General features: G+C 39.9%; 3 protein-coding genes across 3 annotated transcripts; all 3 read right to left on the reverse strand.

The window, feature by feature from the left end:
* Window positions 1-1,106: 1,106 nt before the first annotated feature.
* Window positions 1,107-2,137, reverse strand: LOC310679094 (olfactory receptor 5F1-like; the record flags this gene model as incomplete). The annotated part of the gene is made up of 1 exon (XM_083443846.1): window positions 1,107-2,137. Exon 1 carries the CDS (start codon window positions 2,049-2,051, stop codon window positions 1,107-1,109), a length of 945 nt encoding a protein of 314 aa, XP_083299972.1. The 5' UTR covers window positions 2,052-2,137.
* Window positions 2,138-5,571: 3,434 nt separating this feature from the next.
* LOC310684008 (olfactory receptor 5F1-like) lies at window positions 5,572-6,516 on the reverse strand (the record flags this gene model as incomplete). Its single annotated transcript, XM_083454438.1, has 1 exon — window positions 5,572-6,516. The coding sequence occupies one exon, from the start codon at window positions 6,514-6,516 to the stop codon at window positions 5,572-5,574; it is 945 nt and encodes a 314-aa protein (XP_083310564.1).
* A 3,214-nt stretch (window positions 6,517-9,730) lies between these two features.
* Window positions 9,731-10,675, reverse strand: LOC310679099 (olfactory receptor 5F1-like; the record flags this gene model as incomplete). The annotated part of the gene is made up of 1 exon (XM_083443863.1): window positions 9,731-10,675. The coding sequence occupies one exon, from the start codon at window positions 10,673-10,675 to the stop codon at window positions 9,731-9,733; it is 945 nt and encodes a 314-aa protein (XP_083299989.1).
* Between the last annotated feature and the right edge of the window lie 228 nt (window positions 10,676-10,903).

The raw sequence follows: 10,903 nt of genomic DNA on the forward strand, positions 1-10,903 counted from the left end.
TCACTTACATGGAAGTTAAGTACTTAAGTACCCCATGTCACCAGACTGAAATACTTGAAAATATCTAAAAGGTAATCCATATCGGTGGGTAACTTACAGAGAATTGCTGTACTTTACAGGGGGTTACAAAACCATCAGTTACATGAAATGTTTAAATTAGATAGAAAATTTTGTTTTTCAGACCAAAGCTCACAATTTGAAAAATAACTTCTACAAAACAAAGAGAAACTTTTGTACAAAATATATAATTTGTTATTAGACTGGGAAACAAAAGACGGGCATGTTAAAGCACACTGGGCAATAGATATGGGACAAAATATAGATTTTAACCTCTGGGGAAAACTATGAAAAAATGATTTGAAGTTTACAGCATGTTATTATTTGAAGGAGAACTACTTGAAAATTGATTTACAGATAGTATCTAACTCTGAGAAGGCTTGCAAAAATGTATAAGGCTGAATCAGATAAGTGCTGGAGATGCAGAGATGTAGAGGGAACATTCTTTCATATGTGGTGGATTTATAAAAGGATAAAAGTGTATTGGGAAATGATCCATAATAAACAGAGTCTTTTCTGTTGGGGGTAACTCAGACTGAAATTCCCAAGTGTCAAAAAAGGTTATTTATGTATACTACTACTGCGGCCTGTGTTTTGTTAGCCCCAAAATGGAAAACGAGCGAGGTCTCAACCAAAGAATGGCAACTTAAACTTAAACTTAAACTGACAGAATATAAGCACCTCAGATACTGAACATATAGACTAAGAGAACAAGAAGAACACGTGTTTAGAGAATATTGGAAAACATTTATTGAATATATGGGAAATAATTGTGTACAGCTGAAAACATTGGCAGCATTAAGATAAATTCAACAATATAAATAGTTGTGATGGATGCAATAATGGAATACTGAATGGTATAGTTTTTGTAAAATATGCAGGGATTTATGATATGTAATGAACCATGGAAAGGGAAGAAGGAAAGTCATTGATATTTTAAGGATGTAAAAATTAGTATTTAAATTGTAAACTAGAAAATTTAATAAAAATTATATACAAAAAAAATAAAAGCTCATCCATATGACTTGAAAACCTTTTAAAGTAGCAAGCTATAGTAAGTGAGAAGATGCGCGTTTACCTGTTATTCTCTTCATTGCCTCCTTCACCTCCTTGTTCCTCAGACTGTAGATTAAGGGGTTGAGCATTGGGATGACAAAGGCATAAAATAGAGAGGCCGTTTTATTCTGATCCTCTGAATAGTTGGAACTGGGCTGTAAATATGTAAATAGGCCAGATCCATAGAATATGGTCACAGCAATCAGATGGGAGAAGCAGGTGGAAAAGGCTTTCTTGCGGCCCTTGGCTGACTTTATCCGGAGCACCGTGGAAAGGATGTACAGGTAGGAGCTCAGTATTATCAAGACAGAGCCCAATATATTGATTCCAGCACACATGAAAACTAGTGTTTCAGCTATGGATGTATCAGAACATGAGAGCTTGAGTAGTGGGGGGATCTCACAGAAGAAATGGTTGATTTCATTAGACTGGCAAAAAGACAAAGTACCTACCAAAGTGGTATGAATGATTGAGTTCAAGAAGCCGGCTGTGAATGCTCCGCCAGCCATCTTGAGGCATCGGGTGTGTGACATGATTGAAGTGTACAACAAAGGGTTGCAGATGGCCACATAGCGGTCATAAGCCATCAGCCCAAAAAGAAAGCATTCTGTACTTACCAGAGCAACAAAGATATACAGTTGGATGAAGCATCCCAGGAAAGAAATGGTTCTCCTCTCTGATAGTAAAGTTCTTAAGGCTTTGGGGGTGATATTGGAGGAATAGCAAAAATCTAAGAAAGCCAGATTACTGAGGAAAAAGTACATGGGGGTGTGAAGCTGAGAGTCCATTCTGATCAGCAAAATCATCCCTAGGTTGCCCACCACAGTGATAACATAGATCAGCAGCAACAATGTGAAGATGGGAATCTTCAGTTCTGGTACATCTGCAAATCCCACAAAGATAAATTCAGACACAACACTGGTATTTTCTGTAGACATTTTTGTAGCTGATTTATTCCTGCTATTTTTTTATTTCGAATGAACATGGATCTTCATATGATTTCAGTTGGAGGAGAGGATGGATTCAGCTGGGAAGAGCGAATGATAAACCTTCAGTAGTCATAACCAAAAAAGTCTGGTTGTACTAAGTAATGCATTTCTTGGGTTGTCAATGTGTACAGACAGCTTGTGTGCCTTAGGTTGTAGAGCATAATTTTTCTTTTTCTTCTCAATCTGCAAATAAAAAATAAAGTAAGCCTTTTCTGTCTGGATTTTCACTGTTTGAAAAATGGCAACCCTATGTCAGAGATCTCCACTGTACATGGGCATAGATGCAGAAATTCCCAACTTCCCTGCTCATTCACTGATTAGAAATGGAGTTTCTTGTTGAACTGAATGCAATTGTATTTTCTCAGGGTCTTTTTTTATATATATATAAAAAACCCCTCAGTAAATTATATGTAATTAGTTACACATTTTTTACGTAAGTGCTGTGCTACTGCACTAATAGATGATTCATTTCCCTAACTCTCTGAATTATATGGCCCTGAAGAAAGTAGTGGTCCACCCATAAATGATGGGCAATACCTCCATCACTCATGGATGAACAACAGTTACTATGGGGGATGATGGTTTTGTGATTGGCCTTTACATGCGTCCCTAATGTTAAATAGAGAGATAGGGGGCAGGTCTGGATAAGATAATGAGTCTGTGCATGACACAAGTATGTGTCGATTGCTGAGGGACTGCAGTTATCAGCAACGTGGATTTTGGGGGTCCTGTCTGGATAATGCCCTTAGACCCTTCTAATTATTGTACCCAGTAAGGGTTGGAATCTAACAGAGGAGATTGCTGAACTAGTCCGAGAAGTTTCCTTGTAATAGAATGGCTTTAGCTCACCCCTTTAGCTCACTCTTTGGCATCCAAAACGAATGAGCTAGGCTAGCACTAGGTGGTGGTGCCTTCCAGACTAATAGGTGGGCCTTTCATCCACTTGCGCTCACCTAGCTGCTAGAGAGGAAAACAATAGTCTGGTGGCTGGGTGTGAACTGAGCTGGAATCAGGCTGGAGGCTGGAGAAACAGAGACATGCTGGAACTGTGCTATATCCAAAGCTGGGACTAATAGAGAAATAAGATCTGGTGGGGTGTTAATGCTGCCATCTTATGCTCAGGTTATATACTGTATGTGTCTAAATGAAACTAGATATCTTAAATGCACCACAGTCTTCGGTGAGCTTCATTCCAAGGAAAATGAAACCTGAAAAAGTGCTGGAACCTCTAAAATCTCCCACCACTTGGAGATTAGGGCTGCCTGGAACAGTATTAACATTTCTTTGGAGGATGATTCCATCTGATACCTTCACTGAAGTCCTCCCATTTCACATATATACACTGTTCACTCTTCTTTTTTCACACATCTCACATTCTAACTACCCAAATGCCCCATTCACGCATCAAGCAGTACTCACCCATCCCTAAAAATACACAACCCATTCTCTCATGCACACACCCATTCATATATATGTGTGTGTGCACCGCACACAGAGAAAGTATAGAAAAACACATACACACAAAGCCCCCATTCATATCCCCAGTCAGAAGCACTGTAAAAGGGCAATAATGATAGAACACATGTAACTTGATGGGATCCGAAACTACCTACCTGTATGACTAGGAAGAAAGTCACTTCACAGTGGAAGTGCCCCCCCCTTCAGAAGTGTTTTCTTTCTGTGACTCAGTGATTCAGCTACAATGTACCTTTAAGTCCTCAATAAAGTAACCATCCATCCTAGTAAGCAAAGAGTGTGGGGCTGATTTCATTCAGGGTCAGGTCTACCCGTCTGCTGAGGTTTCCAAAAGAACTATATCTTTCTGCCACTGTGCCTTAAATTCCTTTTGCAAGTATTCCTATGGGAACAAACATTTTTATACTAATTGGAGCATACTTTTTTTTTTATCAGGGAACCTAATCTCCAAGGAATAAGAAAGATCCAGAGACTCAGAAGTTTTCATTTCCATATTATTCGACCAGCTAAAAGGCTGACCATTAAGACACAACTTTATTCACTGAGCTTGCAAGCAACACAGACCACATTTCCAAGGCAAGGATGAACTCAGTTCAGCTGCTTCTCCACAAAGTATAAACTCTTTCAATCTCCCTCTAGCCCTGCAGATAAATGCTTGTACTACCACGTGAGGCATGAAACCAACCACCCTAGTTCTTCAGATTCTTTCAGAAATGTATATTCTATCTTTCTGAATATTAGGGCACTTCTGTACAGCCAGCTGAGAAAAGTCTGTGTACTTCCTCCAAGATCATTAAAATGGCCAACCAAGATTGCTTCTGTCCTACCTTGATTACATTTCAATTGATTTTCTTCCAAAACTATATAAATTTAGAATTTGCAGTGCCTCGCCAGGATTGAATTGTGGAAGCAATAATTAAGAGCTGGGTGTCATCAGCATTGTGATGACATTCCACCCCAAAACTACGGGTGACCAAAATGGTCAAAGGCCTGGAAACGATGCCTTATGAGGAACGGCTAAGGGAGCTGGGCATGTTTAGCCTGGAAAAGAGGAGGTTAAGGGGTGATATGATAGCCATGTTCAAATATATAAAAGGATGTCATAGAGGAGGGAGAAAGGTTGTTTTCTGCTGCTCCAGAAAAGCGGACACGGAGCAACGGATCCAAACAACAAGAAAGAAGATTCCACCTAAACATTAGGAAGAACTTCCTGACAGTAAGAGCTGTTCGACAGTGGAATTTGCTGCCAAGGAGTGTGGTGGAGTCTCCTTCTTTGGAGGTCTTTAAGCAGAGGCTTGACAACCATATGTCAGGAGTGCTCTGATGGTGTTTCCTGCTTGGCAGGGGCTTGGACTCGAGGGCCCTTGTGGTCTCTTCCAACTCTATGATTCTATGACTTCTTCAGGTAGATGTCAAAAGCATGGGAGACGAGATACAACCATTCAGTGCCTACCTGTCAAAGGTCACATTTTAGGGAAACAGTACCCAGGACCACCTGGTATTTCAAGAAGTAGCAAAACAACACAGAACAATGTTTTCTTCTTCTTCCCCGAAACCTTCTTACCCTTATGGTCCAGAAGGATTCTACACTGGGTGTGGATGAAGAAAATCATCAGAGTCCAAAACAGTCTGGAGGACCCCAGGTTCCCCACCCATTTTAGGCAATTTGGGAACACATGCATTCAGCTCTACCATCATTTTTGCATTGCTTCTTTCCTGCAAATTTTGAGAGCCTCTTTTTGGGGTGTGATTTCTAATAGCTCAATGCTCATTGTATCAGGGTGAATACTTGACTATCAACTCCAAATACAATGGGGATCGATATATTCTCTAAAATGTTTAAATATATGGTAAAGAACATAGACAGTTCTGTTGCATTGCAGATATGTTTAAATGAAGAACATGCTTAAGTACTTTACATAACAAGGCTAGAGGACTTGAAAAAAATCTAACATGCAATCTAATTAATTCGACAGTCTGTTGATATAGTATTTTATATTAAATGTGAAAATGCATTCTTATTCATCACTTTCTTCATTGCCTCCTTCACCTCCTTGTTCCTCAGACTGTAAATTAAGGGGTTGAGCATTGGGATGACAAAGGAATAGAACATTGACACAACTTTATTCTGATCCTCTGAATAGTTGGAACTAGGTTGTAAGTAAATATATATAGTAGTTCCATAGAATATGATCACAGCAATCAGGTGGGAGATGCAGGTGGAAAAGGCTTTCTTGCGGCCCTTTGCTGACTTCATTTGGAGCACCGTGAAAAGGATGTACAGGTAAGAACTCAGTATTATCAAGAGAGAGCCTAACATATTGATTCCAGCACACATGAAAACTAGTGTTTCAGCTATGGATGTATCAGAACATGAGAGCTTGAGTAGTGGGGGGATCTCACAGAAGAAATGGTTGATTTCATTAGACTGGCAAAAAGACAAAGTACCTACCAAAGTGGTATGAATGATTGAGTTCAAGAAGCCAGCTGTGAATGCTCCGCCAGTCATCTTGACGCATCGTGTGTGCGACATGATTGAAGTGTACAACAAAGGGTTGCAGATGGCCACATAGCGGTCATAAGCCATCAGCCCAAAAAGCATGAACTCTGTACTTGCCAGAGCAACAAAGAAATACAGTTGGATGAAGCATCCCAGGAAAGAAATGGTTCTCCTCTCTGATAGGAAATTGCTTAAGGCTTTGGGGGTGATATTGGAGGAATAGCAAAAATCTAAGAAAGCCAGATTACTGAGGAAAAAGTACATGGGGGTGTGAAGCTGAGAGTCCATTCTGATCAGCAAAATCATCCCTAGGTTGCCCACCACAGTGATAACATAGATCAGCAGCAACAATGTGAAGATTGGAATCTTCAGTTCTGGTACATCTACAAGTCCCACAAAGATAAATTCAGACACAAGACTTGTATTTTCTGTAGACATTTTTGTAGCTGATTTATTCCTGCTATTTTTTTATTTCGAATGAACATGGATCTTCATATGATTTCAGTTGGAGGAGAGGATGGATTCAGCTGGGAAGAGCGAATGATATACCTTCAGTAGTCATAACCAAAAAAGTCTGGCTGTACTAAGTAAAGGGCATTTCTTGGGTTGTCGATATGTACCGACTCCTTGTGTGCCTTAGGTTGTACAGCATGATTTTGCTTTTTCTTCTCAATCTGCAGATATAAAATAAAATAAGCGTCATCTTAATGTCTAGGGATATTACAAACAATATTTCTATAATTTAACAAATATCATTTCCCAACTTTCCATTGCTTAAACAAGTTTTTTTTCAATTTTCTGGAATTTTCTGGAATCTTTAAGATTTACAGTAATATCTTGCTAAATGAATTTGCATCTGCTTTCATTTCGTTTTCAGGTAAGATAATTTAAGATGCAATTCTTCTTTTTATATATAATTATTTGAAGTTGTTATCCTAGGCTTACTTACCTGGGATTAAGCCACATGGCATTCAGTGGGAAATACTTCAGGGTACGCTTGTATGGGATTTTGTTCTTAATAACTTAATGCCTAAATACGACATACAGACCTATATATTTTAGTGCTTTAGCCTATAGTTGTCACCTTGTTCTAGGAAGGACTGTGCAGGCATACCAGGGGGCTGCCACATGCACATCTTCTGCATGAGGGAGAACTCTTATGTTTGTGTCTGGTTTAAAGACAGCCCTGCCATTAGACAGAGTAAGGCAGCCATGAAAAGTAAAGTGGGAAACAGCCGCTAAGCATCAGGGAGCTCTGTGTACCCAGTGAGGGTTAGAATCTAACCGAGGAGGTAGCTGAACTAGTCTGAGAAGTTCCTTGTAATAGAATGGCTTTAGCTGACCCCTGAAGTATCCTCTTCGGCATCCAAAATGAATGCGCTAGGCTACCACAAGGTGATGCTGCCTTCCACTTGAGCTCACCTTGCTGCTAGATAGGAAAACAATAGTCTGGTGTGTGGTTGTGAACTGAGCTGGAAGCAGGCTGGAAGCTGGAGAAACAGAGACGTTCTGGAACTGTGCTATATCCAAAGCTGGGACTTATAGAGAAACAAGATCTGTTGGGGTGTTAATGCTGTGAGCCCCTCCATCTTGTGCTCAGGTTATATACTGTATGTGTCTAAACGAAACTAGATATCCTACATGCACCACATGTAGCTTCATTCCAAGGAAAACGAACCCTGAAAAATTGCTGGAACCCCTAAAATCTCCCACCACGTGGAGATTGGGGCTGCCTAGAACAGTATTAACATTTCTTTGGAGGATGATTCCATCTGATACCTTCACAGTAGTCTTCCCATTTCACATATATACACTGTTCACTCTCCTTTTTTCACACATCTCACATTCTAACTACCCAAATGCCCCATCAAGCAGTACTCGCCCGTCCCTAAAAATACACAACCCATTCTCTCATGCACACACTCTTTCATATGCGTGTGTGCACCGCACACAAAGAGAGACACACATGCACACACATTCACCATTCATATCACCAGTCAGAAGTACTGCAAAAGGGCAATAATGATAGAACACATGTAACTTGATGGGATCAGAAACTACCTACCTGTATGACTATGAAGAAAGTCGCTTGATATTGGAAGTGCCCCACCACCACCCTTCAGAAGTGTTTTCTTTCTGTGACTCAGTGATTGAGCTACAATGTACCTTTAAGTCCTCAATAAAGTAATCATCCTAGTAAGCAAAGAGTGTGTGACTGATTTCATTCAGGGTCAGGTCTACCCGTCTGCTGAGGTTTACAAAAGAACTATATCTTTCTGCCACTGTGCCTTAAATTCCTTTTGCAAGTATTCCTATGGGAACAAACATTTTTATACTAATTGGAGCATACACTGCTAATCAGGGAACCTGATCTCCAAGGATTAAGAAAGATCCAGAGACTCAGAAGTTGCCATTAACTTATTAATTTATTTATTTATTTTCAATACCACTCTATATTTTAAAGAAAAATCTCAAAGCGGTTTACAGCATATTAAATCTATAAAACATAAATAAAACAATCTGAAGAAAGTCAAATATAGAGTATACAGTCAAAGCAACATAATATAAAACTAAAATATTATCTTAAAGATTTCTAAAAGGTAGATCATTAACAGATACAACTTTATTGATTGGGCTTGCAAGCAACACAGACCACATTTCCGGGGCAGGGATAAACTCAGTTCAGCTGCTTCTCCACATAGTATAAACTCTTTCCATATCCCTCTAGCCCTGCAGATAAATGCTTGTACTACCACGTGAGGTAAGAAACCAACCACCCTAGTTCTTCAGATTCCTTCAGAAATGTATATTCTATCTTTCTGAATATTAGGGCACTTCTGTACAGCCAGCTGAGAAAAGTCTGTGTACTTCCTCCAAGATCATTAAAATGGCCAACCAAGATTGCTTCTGTCCTACCTTGATTACATTTCAATTGATTTTCTTCCAAAACTATATAAATTTAGAATTTGCAGTGCCTCGCCAGGATTGAATTGTGGAAGCAATAAGTAAGAGCTGGGTGTCATCAGCATTGTGATGACATTCCACCCCAAAACTACAGGTGACTTCTTCAGGTAGATGTCAAAAGCATGGGAGCAAAGATGGAGCCATTCAGTGTCAAAGGTCACATTTTAGGGAAACAGTAGCCAGCACCACCTGGTATTTCAAGAAGTAGCATAACCACATAGAAAAATGTTGCCCCCCCCCAAAAAAAAACCCTTCTTACCGTTGTGGTCCAGAAGGATTCTACTCTGGGTGTGGATGAGGGAAATCAGAGTCCAAAGAAATCTGGAGGACCCCAGGTTACCCACCCATTTTAGGCTAATTTGGGAACACATGCATTCAGCTCTACCGCCATTGCTGCATTGCTCTTTTTTTTTGCAGATTTTGAGGGCCTCTTTTTGGGGTGTGTTTTCTAATAGCTCAATGCTCATTGTATCAGGGTGGATACCTGACGATCTCCTGCAAATACAATGTGGATCCATATGTTCTCTAAAATGTTTAAACATATGGCAAAGAACATAGACAGTTCTGTTGCATTACAGTTATGTTTAAATGAAGAACATGCTTAAGTACTTTACATAACAAGGCTAGAGGACTTGAATAAAATCCAACGTGCTATCGAATTGATTCGACAGTCTGTTGTTATAGTATTTTATAGTAAATGTGAAAATGCATTCTTATTCATCACTCTCTTCATTGCCTCCTTCACTTCCTTGTTCCTCAGACTGTAAATTAAGGGGTTGAGCATTGGGATGACAAAGGAATAGAACATTGACACAACTTTATTCTGATCCTCTGAATAGTTAGAACTAGGTTGTAAATAGACATATATAGTCGTTCCGTAGAATATGATTACAGCAATCAGATGGGAGATGCAGGTGGAAAAGGCTTTCTTGCGGCCCTTGGCTGACTTCATCTGGAGCACCGTGAAAAGGATGTACAGGTAAGAACTCAGTATTATCAAGAGAGAGCCTAACATATTGATTCCAGCACAAATGAAAACTAGTGTTTCAGCTATGGATGTATCAGAACACGAGAGCTTGAGTAGTGGGGGGATCTCACAGAAGAAATGGTTGATTTCATTAGACTGGCAAAAAGACAAAGTACCTACCAAAGTGGTATGAATGATTGAGTTCAAGAAGCCGGCTGTGAATGCTCCGCCAGCCATCTTGACACATCGGGTGTGTGACATGATCGATGTGTACAACAAAGGGTTGCAGATGGCCACATAGCGGTCATAAGCCATCAGCCCAAAAAGCATGATCTCTGTACCTACCAGAGCAACAAAGAAATACAGTTGGATTATGCAACCCAGGAAAGAAATGGTTCTCTTCTCTGATAGTAAAGTTCTTAAAGCTTTGGGGGTGATGTTGGAGGAATAGCAAAAATCTAAGAAAGCCAGATTACTGAGGAAAAAGTACATGGGAGTGTGCAGCTGAGAGTCCATTCTGATCAGCAAAATCATCCCTAGATTGCCCACCACAGTGATAACATAGATCAGCAGCAACAATGTGAAGATGGGAATCTTCAGTTCCGGTACATCTGCAAATCCCACAAAGATAAATTCAGATACAACACTGGTATTTTCTGTAGACATTTTTGCAGCTGATTTATTCCTGCTATAGTTATGGTGAATGAACATGGATCTTTGTGCACCCTCAGATGGGGAAGGAAGTGAAGTCTGCAGAGTAGTGCACTGCCTATTTTGACATCTTGCTCTGTGAAGAGGTCATTTGACTTCTCCACCCCCTTGCCAGATATTAAGGGTGTGTGTGGACAGAGGCAGTTGGAGATAGAGTGTGCTGATATATCTTCAGAAGTCATA

The sequence above is a fragment of the Podarcis tiliguerta genome (assembly GCF_965153285.1).
Source record: "Podarcis tiliguerta genome assembly, chromosome: 1".
In the NCBI taxonomy this organism is placed as follows: domain Eukaryota; kingdom Metazoa; phylum Chordata; class Lepidosauria; order Squamata; family Lacertidae; genus Podarcis; species Podarcis tiliguerta.